The 22,658-nt window shown below is 33.2% G+C and overlaps 2 protein-coding genes across 2 annotated transcripts in view; both read left to right on the top strand.

Moving 5' to 3' along the window:
• LOC145632126 (uncharacterized) overlaps positions 1–2,573 on the top strand; it is a 33,180-nt gene extending 30,607 nt beyond the window's left edge. Inside the window, exons 42-43 of the mRNA XM_081684416.1 lie at positions 955–1,035; positions 2,074–2,573. Of these exons, the coding sequence (XP_081540542.1) occupies positions 955–1,035; positions 2,074–2,253 (261 nt within the window). The 3' untranslated portion in view covers positions 2,254–2,573. The remainder of the gene's footprint in view (positions 1–954; positions 1,036–2,073) is intronic.
• An 8,717-nt stretch (positions 2,574–11,290) lies between these two features.
• LOC145630775 (uncharacterized) lies at positions 11,291–20,026 on the top strand. Its single transcript, XM_081682946.1, has 8 exons — positions 11,291–11,726; positions 11,942–12,088; positions 12,205–12,323; positions 13,506–13,598; positions 14,178–14,280; positions 14,481–14,555; positions 17,004–17,099; positions 19,704–20,026. Exons 1-8 carry the CDS (start codon positions 11,640–11,642, stop codon positions 19,761–19,763), a joined length of 780 nt encoding a protein of 259 aa, XP_081539072.1. The 5' UTR covers positions 11,291–11,639; the 3' UTR covers positions 19,764–20,026.
• Positions 20,027–22,658: the final 2,632 nt, after the last annotated feature.

Genomic DNA, 22,658 nt, shown 5'->3' with positions numbered 1-22,658 from the left:
CTACCTCCGTTACATATTATTTGCAACGATTTGACATAAAGTAGAGAGGAAAAATGTCTAATCGTTGCAAATAATATGTAACGGAGGTAGTATTACTTTCTCCAAAGTCTCCTAAAACTCCACGCATAGAAAAATTGAGCAAGTATTTAAAACGGAGGGAGTATTATTCATATAATGAATTAGGAATTATGAATAGATGAGGTTACTTACATGAATGAATAAGAGTTAGTGAGTTACTCATATAAAGTGGCCAAACACAAGACTTGGTTTTTTTTTACCTGATATGAGCGTACCAAGAAATACTTTTTGAGCATAAGACCATATAGAGGCTACTTCTGCAAGGAAAATACCTTGTTTACTAGATCATGAATGCTCCCTTTATTTCTCTCTTATCAAATTTTCCTCAATAGCCAAGAAACTTAAGAAAGTTGTTCATGCCACAATACATTGTACCACCTTATGCCAGCCATACTTAATTAACTTTTGCAATTAACTGACTGTCTCTGGCTCTCTGCTAGTAAATGACAGCGTTTCCATAGATGGGATATTGGGATAAAAGTGCCTCATATGGCTCCCGATCATACTTTATGTATTGAGTATTAGTGCCTTCAGACTTTGTCCTTTTCTGGCGGAACTAATGGATTCATTACATTTTGGATGATGACCTACTTAAGTACAGTGGATAATCAAATTATTCGCACTTATTTTAATTCTCAAGTGGCTGATGGCTCTTTCGTTCTAGATCGAGTGTAATTTTGAAACTTCTTTCTGTTATCACAAGTCACAAATTTAAGGCATAATGAATACAACTGCAACTCTACCTATTGATGGTGGGAACTTCTTTAAAGGCATTGGTTTGAGGTTGATCACTGATGTTGATATAAATGTTAATCATTTTCTTTAGGCGTAGAATTATTATACATATCTTTGATCCAGAGCCTTATTTTTTGGCAGGACTTGCATGTTTTGGCATCCAAAAAAGGTGTGGTTCTGGTCCTGCATGGAGCTTCTGGTGTACCCAAGGAGCTTGTCAAGGTAATCTCTTCTTGAATCATGCAGCATCGATATTACGTAGCTAATAGTCATTGTGTAAATTTACTCTGATATCTGCCCAAAGTCTGGTAAATTACATGCACACACATCATGAGCTACGTCGACTGATATTGCCTCACGACAATGACAATATTAATAACAGCTGCTTTTCTTACTTTCTTTTTCTTAACTTTTCTTACACTATTTACTTTATCATCTTTCCTTGGAAGAGTTGAGAGAGCAGTAGGCCTGTGCTGATTTAGATTCAAAGTTACATTCAAATTCTGTACTATATGGTTTGAAATCAACTATAAGCTGTCAAAAGACTCAAAACTGCTAAGAGAAAAGATTAAAGCTGTAGTTAAGACTGTGTTTGTTTGGGAGGCAAATAATCTATAAGCTGTCAAAAGACTCAAAACTGCTAAGAGAAAAGATTAAAGCTGTATCTAAGACTGTGTTGTTTGGGAAGCAAATAATCTTCTAGGAAAATTAACATTAATTCCCGATCCTCATCTGTTTATTCTGTATAGTGAAGAGTACTATTTTCTTGGGTCAAAGATAATTTTTGCAGGGTTGGAAATACTTCTTTCCCATAAGGAATGCTGCATTTTTCTCCTTGTATCCTCAACTCCACTCCTCCCTTTTAATTTTCCATTTCCTCTCTAACAAACAAAACCGAACAAAAGAACATGAAGTTTGAAACTTTTTGAAGAAAAAGCATACTAGTGCTTTTGGTTGTGAAAAAAACAGTTCAAAATGTTCATCTTTGTACGAAACATACCAATGAGAAGACGATGAGTATAATTCAGTATGCAGTTGCTGCAGCATGTTTTACGTTAGATGACTTGAAGCTATTACTTGTTTGTTTTCTTTGTCATATAATTGAATTGAGTAATTCGCTAAAAACTTCCACTCCTTGAATGTTCATAAACTGTTTACATATTGAGTTATACCGTCTTAGAGTAGTCTGAATATAATATAATGTATATAGAAGAATGTTATCTTTTCTCTCACTCTCAAAAACATGTATGGTATGAGCAGAGCTGCATAGAACTTGGTGTGCGAAAGTTCAATGTGAATACAGAAGTAAGGAAGGCATACATGGACTCATTAACCAATCCTGGAAAAGATCTTGTAAATGTATTGGCTTCTGCAAAGGATGCTATGAAAGCTGTTGTTGTGGAGAAGATGCGTCTGTTTGGATCCAGTGGAAAAGCTTGAGGATACTGTAAAACGACAAAGAGGCAAAAACTTGTTTGAGTTATGGTAATATCACCGAGCATACATGTTTATACATCAGCAGAAAAACTTGAAAATATTGTGAGAGGCCAAAAACCCCTTGTTTGATTTGAAGATCACCCAACACACAGAGTTACACATTATTTAAGATAGTGAAAATTCGATATCTATGTAACTATATATGTTCCATTCTATAATAATTTTCAGTTTTTCACATTGATAATGTAATTCGAAATACTAGTGTGACAACTTTATACAGATAGAAATGACTAAACATTCTTTTCATCTCCTAATTTATGAGAAAGCCCCTAATAATCATCTTGATAAACAACATCCAAAGTTGGCATATTTTAGGGAAAAATAAGGTAAGTCGCTAATGGCGTCAGTGATTTTACCCATAAATATTGGACTTTTAGGGCCAGTTCAGCTTCAATCAGTTCAGTTCAGTTCAGCTTCAATCAGTTCAGTTCAGTTTAGCTTCAATCAGTTCAGTTCAGCTCAGCTCAGCTCTTAATTTCCCTCTCACATAAAATATTTATTTTAGCTCAATTCAGTTCAGTTCAGTTCAATTCAGTTCCAATCAGTTCAGTTCAGTTCAGCTCCAATCAGTTCAGTTCAGCTCAATTCAGTAAATATGAACAGGCCCTTAGCCCTTTTTTGTACAAGTTTGTCATTTGATAAATAACCTTATCAAGATGATTGGTAAACTTGTATTTTCTCTTTATTTATCCATTTTGTTTTCTCGTTGGATGTATAATGTATGCAATAGCAAGGTTCAAAATGAAGAGGTAACTGACTAGAAAATTATATATGTGATAATTCTTCTCAATTTTGTTTTATAACTTTACATATGATGCCAAACATCTCCCATGAATAGTGGAATTTTATTTACAAGCTCAACTTTTTGCGTGCGCTCCGCCGATGATGCAAAACTAATCTTGAGGAAGTATAAGCTGTCGTGATGTTTAAGCAATGTACAAATGTGTTATCATTTGTGATGGCTTTAATAAGAATGTGGTAATTTTGTTGTGTACATTATTAATTACTAGTATAGATTTTATGTGTCAATTAATATACTAGATTTTTTGTGTCAATTAATATACAATTACTAGTATAGATTTTATGTGTACACATATTCTAATATACAATACTAATATTAATTTTGTAAGAAAATATTATGTATAATGTTTTTTTTTTTAAAAGAAATTGATACTAGTTTATACATTTTCCTTATATCACGCACATACTTATCCTTAAAAATGATAATTTAAGTTATGGTAAGATTTAGAAACAATTGTAATAAAAGAAAATTTTGAAAGAAAAATTCAGCGGGAAATTATTTTACCACAGAATGACATGTGTCATTTGAGATTCGCATTTAGTATAGGTTTATTGATTGATGAAGAATTTTTATTTAGAGCGCCTTTCTTGATTGCATTATATTGGTGGAATAATCATATTAAAGTACCTAGTAATTTACAGAAATCTATTAATTGATTGATTTCTAATGTAAATTTAAATAGATCAAATACATTGATGAAATTATCTCTGCTGAATTGAACTTATTTTTACTGAACTAAAATTATTTTTATTAAACTAGAATTATTTTTACTGAACATTGTATTAGTAAGGTGAAGTGAATAGGGTTTAAGTAACTATTGACTAGTAGAGTAACCCTTGAATAAATAACCATGCTAGCAACATAAAAAAAGCACCGGAGAACACAAATTCTTATATTATAAATATAATAATGATAATAATAATCAACAGCAACAACAACAGCAGCAACAACAACACCAACAACAACAGTAACAGCAGCAGCAACAACAACAACAACAACAACAACAACAACAACACATCCAACAACAACAACAACAACACCAGCAACACCAACACCAACACCAACACCAACACCACCAACAACAACAACAACACCAACAACAACAACAACAACACCAACAACAACAACAACAACACCAACAACAACAACAACAACACCAATAACAGCAACAACATGTCAACCCATTGTACTTCATTAATTAAGACATTTATTTCTATTTCATTCTTTTGTTTTATATAGCTGTGTTAAGCATGTCAATCCACCATGAAATCACCAAACTAAACGTTCATAAAGTGTTAATAAACTAACAAAAGTAGGGTTAAACAAAGTAAAATTAAGCTTGAATCCATCATTCAAATAGTTTAAGTGACACCCTCCTCCAATTGTATTCTAGTATCTTTCTCCTTTATTCCTTAACAACATAATCTGATTCATCATCTGATACATCATCATCGTCGTCGTCATCATAATCTGATTCATTAATTGATATTAAACTCTTATCATCTGTCTTTAAAGTTTCTCCAACATCATAAGATGTTAAAGCCTTCATCAACTCCAAGCTATTTGCATCATGCTTTCCCTGTTGAAAAAGAAAAGGAATTAATGGCACTCAAATATGTAAGTTACTGAGATAAAGTTGAGACAAAGATAAAGTTGCGTTCAAAGACTCAATGGTTCAAAGCCTACCAAAAAGGTATGTAAGTAACAGTCCATGGCGAAGTTTGCTGTGATGGTATACGTAACATCTTTGTTGGTATGCTAAGGTTGAAAACAACTCAGTTTTAAGGAACATCCTTTTGCTTACTATGTAGGCCTTACTAACATATCATGTGTTTACCTCACTACTATGTAAGAGGTCCCTAATACATCAACTTTTTGCTCTAAGTGAACTATTATTATGTATGTGTTAACTGCTTTGGCTTATATATACTATGGCATGGCTATTATGTAAATTTTAATTATTGTGTTAATTACTTTGTATTGTATTTAGGAAAATTTGATAGTTGCTACCAGCGAAAGTACCTTGTATTTACTTAATTATGAATCAAATATATCATGTCACGACTTATTGGTTTTCCCATGATATACCAACTCACGATACGTCAGTATGAATATCGTATACCATCTCAGGGTTTATTGGTAGCTAGTTCATATACCAAAAGAAGTTACAACGAGATTACATGATATACCATCTGAGAACAAATTTTAATTCATAATAATATGATATACCAAGGTTGGTGTCATTCGTAATAATATGGTAGCCAATTACTACCGCGTATTAATGTCATTTTGAAAATTACTGCCGCGAATTTAAAAACTTGTGAATTACTACTGTAAAAATTTTAAATTTTTTTTATTTTACTACCAGACTCAATTTAAAACCATCTATGACGTCACATTACCTCTTAAACCACTTTTAACTTTGATTAACCTATTTAAACGACCAAAAAAATAATCCCTAAACCATGGTTTCTCTACCTAATTAATCTTCCTCCTTCACCATTTCTAAACACCCTCCAAGCTTCATGCTCCAAAATAATACTTATTCTTCCCATTTATCCTACAATTGCTCCAAGAGAACATGTGATTCATCTCTAATAAATTCTTCTTTATGGTTTTCGAATTCTAGGGTTTTTGAATTTTAGGGTTAATGGTCTATGATTTTGGTTGATTAACATAGGGCTTTTGTATTTTTCTTTGAATTAAGCTATCAATTATGCATAATATGTGATTTTTCTTTGAATTAAAGTATATATCAACGAATTATAGCGTGGAATTGTAAATTGTTTCTTTTCGTTCCTTCTCCTTCTATGATCCCTCCATTTTCTTTCATTGCTCGAATTTCTTGTCAATTTTGCAAAGAAAAGGATTCATTGCAGATTAGAAGATTGTGACACCAATTTATAGTGTTCTTTAATAATGGAGGTTGAAGGTTAGTGGGTTAAAGTGAAATTGTTAGAGAGAAATAAAGGAAATGTGTGTTAGTTTAGATGGGGTAACCATGGGTTAAGGGATTTTTGTTTGGTTGCTTAAATGCTTAATTAATGGTTAAACATAGTTTAAGGGGAAAAGTGACGTCATAAATGGCCTAAAGTGGAGTCTGGTAGTAAAATCAAAATTTTTAAAATTTTTACGATAGTAATTCACAAGTTTTTTAATTCGCCGTAGTAATTTTCAAAATGACATTAATACGCGGTAGTAATTGACAAATTTTCCTATAACATATCAGAATAAGGTAACATTAATAACAATATTGTCGACTTTAATAACAACTACTATGTTCGATCTTGTTCTTACATACCGAGATATGTCCATACACAATCTGTAAAGACATACTCCAATTCACTTTTACACATCTTCCTAAATTCACAAGTTAGATACCCAAGCCTAGTGCACTAAATTTGTACTTCCAAGAACTTGGCATCCATGTACAATTTTTGGAAGTTCCTCTCCATATATCCATACACGATCTGTAAAAACATAACGAGATGCATTTGCATCAGCCTCCCTTTCATCATTAGCCCGATTTTCCATTGCCTTACAGTAACGAGGAGCAAACTTGAACAGCCTTGTGGGTTTGTTTAGGTAGTCTTAAATTGTAATCCCCCGTATTTTTAAAATATTTTATAAATGAAATTTTATTTTATTTATAATATTTATTTGTTATTTTCCGGAATTTAATTTCAAAAGTTTCAAATTATTAATCTGGGTCGAAAATTATTTGAACAAATTATTATGCACCTTTATTCTACAATTTATGTCCAATCAAACAAACCTAACCCATTTGTTTACTTAATTGACCCATTATTTTTATGAGGCTCAATCTTCCTTTTTACCCTACAATAATTCTCTTCTATAAATACCCCATGAATCTCCAAAAATTTCCCACACAAAAAGGTTAGTCTTATTTTCATCCTCCTTTGTTTCATTATTTTGCTTAATGTTAATTTAATTGTTTTGGGTTTTGATTTTAGTATAAAGATTATATTTTTAGTATCAAATTATATTTTGATATTATAAAGATTATAAATTTCAGATTATATTTATGTTATAAATTTTCATATTTAATGAATTATAAACCTAGGGTTTCAATTTATTGAAAATCATGATTTTAGGGTTTTTATGAACAATTGATTTAGGGCTTTTATAGTAATGATGTTTTGAAATTTTGGTGATTATAATTACTGATTAGTTTAATTTAATTCCAGATTATTTTGAATACGTAGATTCGTGTTTTAATTTTTAGATTTTCGTTCGTTAATATTAATCCCGTTTTAATCCCGATCAGGTTCTGAACTCATCCGATTTTGATGAAAAAGTAGTGTTTTTTATGTGGAAACAACGTTTTACGAAAGACTCACTACCTTTGGTAGTGAATAACACCCTCTCGTGGCCAAATTCAGCCTCTAAATATGATTTAAGGGCAGTTTTTTATTTTAACGAAGTTTTTTTATACTTAAAATATTATCCTTGAGTTTGATTAATAAAATTAATTATGTTTAAAGTTAATTAATCATAAATATATATGTTTTTATTGAAGTTTTAAGTGTTGAAAATAGTTCCTAAATACTACTTTTGATGTTTTATAAAGAGGGTTTAATCACCCATTAAAAAGGGAGATTATTAGGGGTTTTTATATAATTTTCAGATTTTTATTAGACTTTGAACTTGCTGTAATTTCATGTATAAGAGTGTATTTTAAGGTTTTTATGAAGAAAATTTAAAGAACTGTATATAAGCCTTTAATTTTAACTAAAGGGAAGGTTTTTGAGTGTTGTTTGATTTGGATTTTGAAGGTTTTAAAGTAAGTTAGTATTGTTGTAAATTTGATTGAGATGTTATTATTTGGTTTAGGAGAGAAGTTTATTGAAGGTGATTTCTATTTAGTAAAGTGGCATACCAATTCGTTTGCTCAAGGTACGTACGAGTTACGAAACCTTTCTTTTAGGTGCATCTTGAAGGACGGATCGAGAACTTAGTATCATGTATAGGATTGACTGGGTTAAATTGTTTGGTTATACATTGTGAATTTCAAATGATGTGCACTATTTTATAATGCAAGTATTATTTGTGCTCTAATTATGCAAGGTGCGTTTAGAGGCAAAGATATGCGATTGGTAAAAAGATTAATTTATTACTCATTCATGATTATGCAAACATGATGAGTAAAGGAAGGATTTAAGTCTTATAAGACGAGGTTCAGGTTTTGGGGTGCCTTATGCACTCAAGGTGTTTATACACCGAGGTAGTAAAGGATTAAATAATAAGTGTTGTTTGTCACTAATAAATCAAGAATTGAAATTGGAAACTTGTCTTGTTTGATTAAATTGTGTTTAGAATGTGTTGTATTGTTATGTATATGAGTCATCACCAAGTCTAAACCTATAAATCACGTAAAGTGCAAGATGGATGAGCAATAAAACTCTAGATTGGTGCACTTCTGGAGTAATGACAATCAGGGGTTGGGGTACATGGGATATTAGCCGTGTACTTTTCTCGAGGCCGTCTGATCTACGAGTCTCTTATTTCAAATATTTTTCAAAACTAGGAGTTAGATGAGATCTCATACTAACTACGGTCACGGAGTCACGCCCGTGGTCGTTGGATGTTTATTGATGTTTCCGAAAGGAGGCATGGGTTTTTTTTTTTATTGATGTTCCAAATGGAGCATGGGTTGGACAACCTTGTCTATTGCGTAATCCAATGAATAAAAATAATGATTTACCTATTATTAATTAATGGAGTCTTAGTAATATAAATAGTTGAGTCGTGTGTTGAGTCTATAATTTAATGATGCATGATGATCGATTATTAGTAGCATATTATAGATTTCTTAATTTAATTTGCAGCTTGTATGTACTCAGCTTTGCTGATTGCGTGCTTTGTGTGTCTTTCTTTGGTCATGGCCTTCGCCTTTCAATGACCCTGTGACGATCCAATTTTTACACTTGTAATATTGGGGAGAAGATTAACCACAGGTTCCTACATACGCAGCATTTGCATCAGAGTTGTGGGATTTTGAGTGGAGAGTTAGTTATTGTTCGCAGTTTGTTTTCTTTTGCAAGTTTGAATTTATTTAAACTCGGTTTTATTTTTATACTATTTCTTCTAGTTTGGATTTTGAATAAGGAACTTAATGGTTCCAGCTTGTATCATTTAATTTGGTTTTGGTTATTGGTTTTGAAACTTATTTATAACTGAGTTAGTTTTTCCGGTGCTATTTTCTTATAAAGCCTTAACGTTTGAACACGTGGCGGTAGCACGCCAGTAATTCTCTTGGATTTTCTTCAGGGTATTTACAGGTTTTAAGAGAGAATTATTGGGGTGTTACATAAATAAAATTGTTGTGATGCTTTTAACTTGATGTGTAGTCTGCATCCCATCCCAAAAAATGTCCTTCACGTATGCAGGGATCCACATTTCTCACTGCGCATACAAACCTAATACCAACACAAGGAAAACCCTTAAACTATAAATAATACATACATAATTAGTACAATACTGAAATACCAACAATACCCGTCAATACACCAACATCATCCGCATTGATATACCAAAATATACAACTGAAATATCAACAACACCCATCAATACACCAACAACATCCGCATTGGTATATCAAAATACATCATTTATCTAAATCAGAATTTGAAAGATCAAGGCACCTATGAAACCAGAATATCAACATAAAAAATCATATGGATTTATACATCCAAATTCTGTGCAGATATCACACAACCAACAAACAAACACATCATGAAATCACAATATCAACATCAACAAACATATCACATATGCATTTACATGTTCAAAATCAGCAAGAACTTTTATGTAAAACAGTCGAATACCAACTAACAGTATTAAAATCAGAACAAAACAATTCAGTTCACAAATGGTATTAATATCGAATACCAACTAATCAGTAATTGGTTATAATGCCACACATTTTAATCATATCAATTAAATGAGTAATTGGTATGATTCTCAATTTCATACTAGAGTAGAACAACCTCCTCACATCACAATTATATAGGTGTGTTATATACTTCATTAACTACAGAATTTCTAAATCCAACCTAATATATCTACCATTAACTACACAGTAAAAAATAACACAAATTATTGCTATTCATTCCAACAATTGCTATTCAACAACACTACTTAATTAATGCTAATAATTTCAGCAAACAATTTCGACCTAATTATTGGTATCCAACAACAACAATACTTATTAATGCTTATGCTTCCACAAATAACTCCACTGCTTAATGACAATTATTCCTCAAATAATTCGAAAGCTGGAAAAAATTGAAAAAAATTGAAGTGCACTAACCTTTTCATTACTATGACCATCACCACTACAACCACCAACACTGAGCATCTTCGGTCAACCACAAAAATATTTCACTAATTTCACCAGATGTGAGAATATGTAATCTAAAGAGAACAAATCCAATTTAGGTATGGGGGAAAGATTAAGAAAATAAAAATGACTTATAAAGAATTCAATGGGAAAACAAATTATGAGAAGGAAATGCTCAACAAATTATTATAGTGCTACCGATTATGAGCAAATCCAATTATTGTTTGCAAAAATTACAAAAAAAAAAAAAAAAAAAAAATCAGAATAAAAAAAACCTGTGAATTTGGGGGAAAGACAGAAAATTTTTATTTTTGGAAGAAGATACAAGGGACAATGTATGTCAGCAGGTCCCACATTATTGTCTTCCTTTTTTTTTAAAGATTTTTTTTCCAGCCAGCTCATTTAGAATGTGGGGCCCACCGATTACTAGAGTCCAGGCTCACAAAGTGTACATATATCATTTCTCTTGAAAAAAATTGGATAATTCGCGAATTACTACCGCAAGTTAATACCACTTTGTAAATTACTACCATAAATTAAAATAGTTGTGAATTACTACCACAAAAAAGATATTGTGATTACTACCAAATCCCCATTAAACCCAACTATGACGTCATTATAGCCCTTTAATCTATGGTTAAAGCCCTTAACCATGGTCAAACACGGGTTAAATCCCTTAATCATGACATCATTATATCCCTAACCCTTTTTTTTTTGGCTGGTTAAAGCCCTTAACCATGGTCAAACATGGGTTAAAGTGATATAATGACGTCATAGTTGAGTTTAATGGGGTTTGGTAGTAATCGTAACATCTTAAAATTTTAAGCGGTAGTAATTCACAACTTTTTAATTTGCGGTATTAATTTACAAAGTGGTATTAACTTGCGGTTGTAATTGATAAATTTTCCAAAAAAAATAAAACAGAGAGAGTATAAAAATTAAAATTGAGGCGGCTGATATATATATATATATATTTTATTTTATTTTATTTTATTTTATTTTTTTTTTTTTTGGACGCAAGGCGGCTGCTATATGATGGAGCTTTTTTTTTTTTTTTTGTTTTGTTTTTTCACTCCATATTTGAATGCTTCTCTACCATCCTAAGTTTACGTCTACTGCACAAAGTAAGAGAGACAGAGAGAAGAAAAAAAAAAACCCAAAGAAATGGATCATTCAACAGCAACCAAATTAGAATACTTTGACAACATGTTGAAGCTTCATTCAGAGGCAACATTTCTCTCCCATTTGCAGGTTTTTCTTCATTTACACAATTAAATTATTACTTTAATCATATGTAAATATCTCTTGTAAAAAAAAAGAAAAATCATTTGTAAATAATTTATACAATAAAATTAAACTAGTAATTTTGTATAAGTCATAAAGTATTTAACTATTTATTATTTACACTAATCATTTTTATTATTCCTTCTAATTTGAAATTAAAATCTCAATGTTCAATTGAAAAGACAGACGATGGTAGACAAGCAATGATTTTGGATTCCACTATATTTCATCCTCAAGGAGGTGGGCAACCCTCAGATACTGGGTTCATCACCAATATCAATTTATCCTTCAAATTTGTTGTTGATGATGTAAGGAACAAAGATGGAATTGTAAGTAGTCATCTAATTTCTTCAATATAAGTTTTGGGTATTTGAGAAAAATGGAATTTTCTATGATTTTTTGGGAGAAAAATGAATGATGATAATTTTTTTTTTTTTTTTTACAGGTTTATCATTATGGGCATGTTGAAAATTTCAAAGGAAATGATGTGTTGGAGTGGGATATTAAGAGTGGAACGATTGTTAATTTACATGTAGATGAATCTCGTCGTAATCTCAATTCAAGGTGTGTTGTGTTTAATTTTATGTTGTTGTTCAATGATAGTAGTATATGTATGTGTCCTTAGATTTAGAAGTGAAGTTTGTTGAGAGAGTGAGGGATAGCTCAAGTGGTTAGAGCTTTACTCCTGGTCCCGGAAAATAAGGAATCGATTCTCACCCCTGCACTTGTGGCTCTCTAAACACCAAAAAAAGAAGTGAAATTTGTTCAGAATTACTAATCACATTATTATAGAGAAATTGTGAAATGAGAGGTTGTAAATTATTAAAAATAACACAAAAACTATATAGGGTATATTCATTAAATTATGTATCCTTATGAGTTATGAGTTGTGACTAATGAGAGGTTTAGAGGTTTAGACAATGTGATTACTAAACTGGATAGAAAGAGTCAATGTGTGTGGTCTTGCAAAATTCTAACCATGGCATATAATGCTCAGTATATGGATGCGGAAACAGTTTTCGAGTTGAAACTCCTTGCTTTTGATATAGGAAATTTTGACAATTACCACCTCATGTTATGTCCATTTTAGCAATTACCATCTTCTATTTTTTTTTTTTTTGAAAATTACCACCTTTTATTTTCAAAAACATCAAAAGTTACCACCTTCTTGCATCCCAACTACCACATGACGTCATTCTGGGCTCATTCTTTCCCTTTCATCCCTATTTCCCTCACATTTCTCATTCCTAACTCAATTCTCATCCCCCCTTTCACTTTTTTCCCCAAAACAATCAAAAATACTTTAATTCACTCCTCCAAATCAAAATTGACGAACAATTATCTGTGGTTTGGGGGAAAAAAGTGAAAGGGGAGATGAGAATCCTAATAGGAATGAGAAATGTGAGGGAAATAGGGAGGGTAAGGAAAGAATGGGCCCAAAATGACGTCACGTGGTAGCTGGGGGCAAGAAGGTGGTAACTTTTGATGTTTTTGAAAATAGAAGGTGGTAATTTTCAAAAAAAAAAAAAAAAAGAAGGTGGTAATTGCTAAAATTGAGATAACAGAAGGTGGTAATTGTCAAAATTTCTCAATTGCTAAAACTCCTATAATGTTTGGACTTTGGGTCGTTCCTTAGCATTTCATACTCAATTGTTGATTAAGAGTCTATTAGTCTGTGCCTGGAGAAAGTTATTGCCATTACTTAACTAGATTTTTGTGCTTATTTACTGTTCATGGTTTGTACAGGCTGCATTCAGCAGGACATGTTCTAGATATAGCCATACGTAATGTGGGATTGGGACATTTTGAGCCCGGGAAAGCCTATCACTTCCCTGATGGGTATGGTTTCAAACTTAATTTTGTTACATCTATATTTGTTGAGTGATAAGTGTTTCATAACGGCATGTTTTATCTAATTGATTATTTGGGCTTAATTCAATGTATACTTCATGCTAAAAGCTTTCTTTTATTCATGACCGCCCCATTTTAGGACGATCCAATAGTAAAACTACAATGTGTCCAATTTTCATGCCTTTTTTTTATTTATTTATTTATTTTTTTGAACTTGTTTTAGTTCTACAAACTATTAACCTAGTATAGTTAGCAAAATCACTTTAATGCACCAATCTTTGGTTGCAATATAAAGGCATAAAGCCAAGGTTTTATAATAGTAATTTGCATTAGTTTCCAGCTATATCCCTGCTCTAGTGTTTGTCACAGCTCATCAAAACAATGTGCAGACTATGGTGTGCATCCCTTTTATTTCTTTCCCTTCCATGCTAACTTGCACAGTAATTTTGGCTTCAGCTCTAGTGTTTGCTGATTCTCCTGTATCATCTGCACCCGCATGTCGTGTATCCTTTTCAAAAACTTTGCAGTTGACATTGAGTATGTTTGACATTGAGTATGTTCTTATAGGCCATTTGTTGAGTATAAAGGGACCATTCCACAAACAGAATTGCAAAATAAACTAGAACAGTTAGAAAGGGGTGCTAATGTCCAAATTTCAAGAGGTGAAAAGGTATCCTAAGGTTTTTTATTTTTTTTAATTTTTTTTTCTTTCCAAATTTTTTTTACCCCACTTATGGGATTTAGGCCTTGATTGATAGATTGATTTATTGCTCTGCTATTAGTTTTTTGAATCCTTTATTTAGTTTATTTTATATTGTGAAATTTGATTGTGTAATATCCTCTGATTTATTCTAATCTTTTTATACTCAGGTTTTTGTTTCTGTACTGCCATATGATGAAGCTGCTGAGATGTGTGGTGGTCAGCTACCAGATTACATCCCCAAGGTTAAAATTTTTTCTTAGTAACTACCAACCTAATATCAGGTGTTATCTTCTTCATTTAAGTGTTCATGCCTTGCCATAGACAGTTGTCATCTGTAAAAACCTGAAATTTAATTTAGACGTAAAATAAGGATTTAACTAGTAAATGAAAAGTAACTAAACCTCTCCATATCCTTCCCTTTCTAATATCTAAAATATTCAATTAATCATTGTGTATATATGTTCATGGATTAAAAGTGTTAGTTCTAGAAAGAACAATTGGATCTGAAAATGTTACGGTCTACTCAATCAGTTGCAGTCAGCTTGCAACATAGGTTGTGTGTCTAGTGCAAAAGACTGGTTAGGTTAGGCAAGGGAATTTTTGTTCCTCTTTTCACTTCAGCTATATAACTCTGCTAGTGGGTTTCCCGCTGCCAGTCCCAAGCCTAGATAAAGGAGGAGAGTTTCGATAGGCCAATGACAGCCCGTGTAAAACTTTCACATTCCAATGATCCCATGACATGAGCCAAACTGAATTATTTTATTTTATATTTTATTATTTTTTTTTCCACTTCAGCTATATATGTAAAATTTTAATAGTCCAGTTATTTTGAACTCCTATAATTCTTTTTGACATTTTTTCCCTTCTTTGTTCTAATTCCATCAGCCCGCTATTGGTTGTGGTGACAGATTTCACCAATGCTCCCTGTGGTTGTAGTCTTGGTTGTGGTACGGGCTTAGGTTTCTTTTCATGTCAGAGTATAAATTTTCACCAATAGCCAAACTTGAAGGGTTGAGGAGCATTGCCACACATTAAGAAACTCCTATTTCATTAGCTATTTGTGACTTTTATTTTTATTAGTAGATGTGGTTATGGACAGGTCCCATTACTATAGGGTTAGGGTCAAATTTAGAGGGCTTTTATTAGACAGGGCACAAGGCATTAATGGACAGGGTCATTATAGGGCCAATACGATGTCCCAATAATTTTGAAACATTTTGTCTTGCTCGTTTGCCGTCCGGTGCACTATCGACCCACTATACCCACAACCCATTTTAGCCCGACATGTTTTAACTCTTTTTCAGGTGACCCTTTTATGACTTCATATTCTTTTGACCCGCATCGACCTTGTCCCAACCTGTCAATAACCAGGTCTAGATATTACTAAAGCTTCCTAAATTGTCAAGTTGTCATCTTCCATTGCTAAATTCAGTTGTTTTATGCTTTCATCAATCATATGATTAGCTTCTTTTAGAACGAGAAACTGCATTTCGCTCTCCAATTGTATTCTAAAGTGATTTTCTAGAAACTTAACTCCTTGTAACTTTATTCTGAAAACATGTAATAGCCCAAAGATTGTCCTACTTTTTTTTTTTTATATATTATTATTTATATGAGTTCTGTTATGGGATAATCACCTAAGGTGGTTTGTTCATCTAAGGCGTAATGAACCTGAAGAGTGGTAAAGTGTGCAGTAGGGGAAGGCCAAAGCAAATTCAGAGGATGATTGAGAATATGAGTCTTTAACACTTTGTTTGGATAGAAAGAAATGGAAGAAAAAGAAGGGAAGAGAAAGGGAGGGGGACAAACTCTTTTCTTTGGGTAAAAGATTGAGGGGAGGAAGGGAAAGGAGAGGGAGGGATCCATTTTCCCTCTCTCTTTAATAGGCATAATCCCTCCAAATTTGGAGAGATATGGAGGGAAAATGGAGTTCACCTCCCCCTCCCTTTTTTCCCCTTCCTTTCCTCCTATTTCCCTCCCCTTCCTTTCCTTCTTTATTTGCTGTCCAAACAAAGCGTTAGTGATTGAGAAAAGTATGGTGTTGAATAAATCGGTTGGAGGGGGAGAAAATCTACACCGAGGACATGTCATGACTTTAAATATACACTTTTTATTTCCTCCCCTGGTATCTGAACTCATTTAGTTTTGTTTATTTCCTTTGTTAAGGTTTTTCTCAAACTTTATTGTGTTTTTACTCACATGTTTTTCTTTTGTTTTTATCTCCCCATAGCCTCCTTTTGTAAGCTATCTCTAATTTTTTTTATATCCTTTTTCAGATTTTATGCACTATTTATTTATTTTTTTCTTATTATTTGTCCACTTTCATTGTATCACCTTTTGTTGTTTATTACATATTTTGCCGACAATTCGTTGTGACAGATTTATATTACCTAAACCAAAATGATTTTGGAACTAAGACTTTATTGTTGTTGTTGCTGACTTGCTGAGAGTCCTTTGATGGATCAACTATAGCTATGTAAATGTTTACTTCAGATTTTAATGTGTTTAAAATTGCCTGAATTTCAGCTTAATTCAAACCCCCCACCCCATGTAAAAAATTCCTCGGAGTTTGAAGAGCAACTGTTTATTTATTTCTTCTGTAGTCTCTGAAGTATAAAATTAGTTTGTGGTGTAATTTTTCTTTGAGTAATCTTTGTTTATTCCATAATTTGTACTCTTGACTGTTGCAGGGTAGCAGTCCTCGTATTGTAAAGATAGGTGAGCATCTGGGATGTCCTTGTGGTGGCACACATGTTACTGATATTTCAGAAATAAGAAGTATGAAGGTAAATGTCTATTGGACAGAGTATTAATTTTTTATGCTTATGGAAAACCAGCCTTATTGCCTAAGAAAATGTAATGTTTGCCATATATGCATTCTCATCAACTATTTTTTTAAAACAAAGAGCAAGAAGATAATCTTGAAGATATTTCTCGCACTGCTATACAAAGAACGATTTCTTTTACTCATGTTCTAAGAATTGATCGGGAATAGATAGGTCGTTAAGCTACTACCCTGATCAAATTAATCATTTATAATCCCAAACTACCCTAATATAAGTATAGGGGTCGTAAAGGGTCGAACCACTAAGGAAGCACACTCGTTCAACATCAAAATCACTATGCAAGAGTAAGAAGGGAAATGTTTTTGTTGACTGTCTTGAATAAAAAGCACTAAAACTACGAATAAGCAAAGATAAAGACAAATAGAATCAAGAGAGAAGAACGCTAGGGATACGGGGATGTCAAACATGATTAGAAAGAGGGGAACAATGATAGTTATCATGAAGAACATGCCAAAGAACACAAGATTCTACCTAAACAATTCATTCTCATGCAATAGTCTAGGCAAATCAATGAAAGAGGTCTATACTAATTAGGATCATTCTCATGCATCCTATTAGACACAAGCAAATCAAGAGAATAAAGAAGCACAATTCATAAAACTCCATTTTAACAACTCATTCTCATGCAATCATTAAAATAGAGGTGATCTTAATCTAGTTCAAATCATTTTCATGCATTTAAACTAGAGGGCAATCAAATAAAGTGCAACAATAATCTCAAGCTATCAAAAATCATGTCTTTCATCTATTTAAGGCATGTATTCAATCCAACCATCATCATTCATCCAATAAACAACACATATTTTCCACCCCCTTCCCCTAGCTAAGAAATTAGCCTAGAAAAGGGGGGTTAAACATGATAGCAAAACTAGAAGTAAACTCAAGAAACACAAAACCAAACATGATTAAGAACAATGAAAATAACAAAGATAGATTAACTAACAAGATAAGTGAGAATAAGCAACTAAAGGCAAATAAATAAAACTAAGAGAAAGGATTAGAGATTACTAAAGAGGAAATAAATGAAAGATGAAAACTTGGAATGTTGCTTGATTGATTGAAGAGAAACTTGAACAAAGTTGAATACAATGGAGATAACTTGAGCAATACTACACTTTCTCTCTCTAAGATTAGGGTTAAAATGTACATAATCATCTCATTAAAATCCTAGGGGTATTAATATGCCCCTCACATTACCCTAAATAAAAGATTAAGAGTGCACGGAAATACCCATGAGAGCGGCCGCTCCATCGAGGGGGAGCGGGCGCTCTAGAGGGTATAAACAAAGACACCGACCTAAGGGGAGCGGACGCTCCTCAGCATGTGGTGCGGCCGCTCCTAAGGGGTGAGCGGCCGCTCCTTATGTGTGCTCCGGATTCTTCAAAGTCCATGCTCCTCTATTCGCCTATTCCAATGGACTCCAAAGGGAGAACTAAGCCTCGAGCGAGATCACGCAAGCATCTCCATTCAACCTAAACAAAGAACTCATACACAAACATAAGCAAAATAGAGAAGGAAAGCGATAAAGAAAGGCGAAAAGAAAGGAAAAGAAAGGGAAACACGAGAAGGAACCAACATAGCAAAAATTAGGACAAAATGCTTGGAAAAGGCTCAAACAAGCGCCAAATGAGGGGAGAATCCTTAGAGAAAAAGGATAAAAGAGTGGCATAAATGCCACTCATCAGAAAACAGCGACATGAAATGATTGGAATTTCTCAGGAGGTTGAACATAATTCACTGTTGGTTTTATGTTCAGATTATTGTGTGGCTTATTTACTAGTTTGCTGTCGTTTTATTTTCCCTTACCTTTTCCCCCTATTTTATGTTGTACCAACATTAGGCTTTCTTTTCTAAGATAATGGGCCTATTTACTAATAATTTTATTTTTTAAATGAGCATAAAAATTAATTAGGGGATGTATACTTCTTTTAACTACAACTTGATGTACAAATTGCCTGACACCATATATGTTTTCATTACTTGAGGCAGGGGATAAGTTTATTAGCTTTCTCTTCTCAAAATCGGCCAATTTAGTGTTTAGCTTGGTTGCACAAATATCTTTAGGATTACTCTTTGTAAATGCAACGATTCCATTTGTTAAAACATGTGAATTTTAACTTTTGATTCTGTCCTGTCCTTTTTCTAATTTAACTTTAGATTCTTGTCCTGTCCAAGTCAGTGAATTTCAGTCTAGAATTTCATACTCTTTGATAAACCCTTCTTGCTTAAGGCCAAAGGAAGTAATCATGTTATATTTTCAACTAAGGCTTATTTAGCTATTTTCTATTTAGAAGATAGAAATAATGAAAACACTTGCTTTTTTTTTTTTTTTTTTTTTTTTTTTTTTTTTTTTTTTTTATTCGGTATTGGACATCTTTGCTCAAACAAGAATCATTCAATTGACCATGCTAATTAAAAACAACCAAATTGCAGCTATGACGTGCTTTGGTTATATGAATATGAATTTTTCTATGCCACGTATTTTGGGATTATCAATCACAACCAAACTATCTAGTTGACATTTTTAGTTTAATGACGTTGCAGATATCAAAAATCCGATCAAAGAAGGGAATGTCAAGAGTTTTCTATAGCATCAGTGCATGAGCAGGAAGGTGAGAAGTTAACTTCTGAAGTTCAGAAATCTCTGATAATCAATCATATGTGCAGTAGAAGAATTTTTTATGGCGAAGTTTGATTATATAAAGCTGATGGTGTAATATCAATTGTTGGTTGTAGTTGCTTTGCTTCTTGAAAGTTTTTTTTTTAATTTATATATTTTATATTTTTTTTTTGATGAACTTTGGATCATGTTCATTGATTGTATGAAAGGGGTATATGATATTTAAATCTACAAGAATTTAATTCTATGATTGCAAGCAAGTTAGTTTCGATCTACAAGTCTATAGCATGTGCATGTGTAAACTGAGATCATCTTCAGAACAGTCTGAGGTTACACGACGAGCCTGAAGCTTTACAGGCACTCATTTATTACCCATGTATGTATAATGCTGTAAGTATCCACAACAATCACACAGGAAGGGCATAGGCTGATACAAGTGATGTTTTTCCCTCAAAATCTCTGAAAAACAGCTTGAACATTCCCAACTGCAGTGGTATCGATGCCATCTACGCACGCTTTGGCTTTGTATTTCGACTCCTGTGAAACAACAGTAAACAGGAGTCCTTTCCTGGCCTAGTTACAACATACTCGGACATAATATCCTTCCCATGGTTTCACAAACACCAATGCAGATACGGCAATTGAACTGAGTAAAGCTACTAAGAGAGCAAAGCAAATAAAAACAGTTGGTATGCAAAGCGTTAAGGTGATTTTCCCTGAACATATATAAAAGGGCAATTAAACTATTAATCTCCGCAAACAATTTCCTTCTACCGGTAGCAGTTGATGTTATCAGGGCAATTATTGAAACCTTCTGAAAGTAAGAGAATGGTGAGATAACAGCACTTAGCCATAGATAAAATGATGCATTAATCAAGTAAGATGAGGATTGAGAAAGTTGTAGAGAGATAGAATGTGTCAACTAAACAATGACGAAGGGTGTAGATTGATTGCTTCCTCTTTTGTCATTATGCTACCTCTATTTCACTAAAATTGCAACACTTATTTTTTTTGTTTTTTTTGAAAGTAAGATCCATGGAGGAGAATAGGTACGTCTTCTCATAGGACCATGACCTAAATTATCAAGGAGTAAAAATAAGCAAATTTACTATCTAAAAAAGGATCAGTATCTTGATGAGTCGGAGTAGAATAACAGAGAGAGACATCATAGTCAGCTGCACGATTTCCTTCTCGATATTTGTGTCTGGCCTGAAAGTTCGAAAAAGAATCTAAGATAACCTTGACATCCGCCATAAGAAGCTGAACTTTCCATGGACAAATGTAATGACCCTACAAAATATTAATAACAATACGATTATCGCCTTCAATTCCCTAGCAAGAAGGAGGCTATTGCGAAGGGCAATAACTTCTGCAAGGAAGGCCGGACAAGAGCCTACATTATAAGTACGACTTACCACATGATTACGCAGGTGGTCCCGAATGACCACAGCTGCAGTAGCATAATTCTGATTGGCAGAACCATCAAAATTAAGTTTGCAAAAACCGAATAAAGGTGGACACCACGAGACAATAGGGAGGGGGGGGGGGTAGGAGGAGGCGGCAGAGGTGGTGTCGTAGTAGGAAAGTGGATGGCATGAAGAAGTGACCGAGACTCCCATTCATTCCTTATACATAGAGAAAGCTCGAATAAAAATACTATGAATCTTAGGAGAAGGGCTCTTAAAACTGATTGCGTTACTATGTTTTCAAATGCTCCAAAATAAGATAGCTATCTTAGCAAGGAGTTTAGGCGAAGTGGCTTTAAGAAAGCGAAATAAATCATGGATCTGATTAATCTTAGGGATGCGACCAAACCACTGAATGATAGAATAAGACGACCAATGTTCTGTAAAAAATGGACAAGAGAGGAAAAGATGATCTTGCGATTTAGAATGATTAGAACATAGAGCACAGTCACTAGGGACAACAATATTATGTGAAGATAAAGTATGAGGAGTAGGGAGGCTGTTATGGAGAATTTAATTTGCCAAAGGAAAATCTGAATTTTAAAAGGAATATCAATTTCCAAATCCATCTAAATTCCCATTTAAAGGTAGGATGAACATGTGAATGAGCAAGCCAAGTAGCAAATTTAACTGTGAATTGGCTTTTTGTAAAGAGACCCAACATGGTTCATCTGGAATAGGGGAGGAGGTGAGGGAGATTCCTCGAATAATTTGAACTATATTATTAGGAAGAACAGTAAGAAGAAGAGGAACATCCCAAGTATATATTGTTATCACTAATAAACATATCAACTGTGACATCAATATCCGCAATTTGATTAGGGTCCAAATTAAGAAGGCCAATAAGATTGGTGTGAGAAAACCAAATATCTACCCAAAAAAGGACAGAAGATCCATTACCTACTTTCCAGCGAAGTCCGCGTATTAAGAGAGGGCGGATATGAAGAATTTGTTTCCAACTCCAGGAGTCTCTAGGCTGAGTACGGTAGATAAGAAAATGGAATTTACGTAAATATTTAGCAGTGATAGACTAGACCCATATGTTAGTCGGGTCAAACATAATCTTCCAACTAACTTTGGCCAAGAAAGCAGAGTTAATTTCATCCGATTTACGAAGACCAAGAGCACCTTGGGATTTAATTTGGTTGACATATAGTATTCCAAGCAATCAAAGATAAGCCTTTTTATTTTTTTATTTTATTTTTTTTTTTTTTTTTTGTGTTGGGGACTGCTTCCAAAAAAAAAAAAACTTTATTCAATCTATCAAGAGATGTAGTGATAGACGTTGGTAAACGAGCAGTGGTCATAGCATAAGAAGGTATAGCATCAGGGTGGCTCTGAATAAGAACAACCTTACCAACTTTTGAGACTAAATTGGAAGAGCAAGAGTTCATTTTTTTATCTGCTTTAGAA

The sequence above is a fragment of the Chenopodium album genome, chromosome 5 (assembly GCF_948465745.1).
Source record: "Chenopodium album chromosome 5, dcCheAlbu1.1, whole genome shotgun sequence".
In the NCBI taxonomy this organism is placed as follows: domain Eukaryota; kingdom Viridiplantae; phylum Streptophyta; class Magnoliopsida; order Caryophyllales; family Amaranthaceae; genus Chenopodium; species Chenopodium album.
Note: the sequence above shows the minus strand (reverse complement) of the source record. Positions and strands in the feature narration are given on the sequence as shown.

Excerpts from the sequence above, each read along its gene's own strand:
- LOC145630775 (XM_081682946.1), top strand. The coding sequence starts at position 11,640 with ATGGATCATTCAACAGCAACCAAATTAGAATACTTTGACAACATGTTG. Across the intron at positions 12,324-13,505 it reads CGTCGTAATCTCAATTCAAG|GCTGCATTCAGCAGGACATG; the intron begins GTGTGTTGTGTT and ends TGGTTTGTACAG. Across the intron at positions 14,556-17,003 it reads TACCAGATTACATCCCCAAG|GGTAGCAGTCCTCGTATTGT; the intron begins GTTAAAATTTTT and ends TGACTGTTGCAG.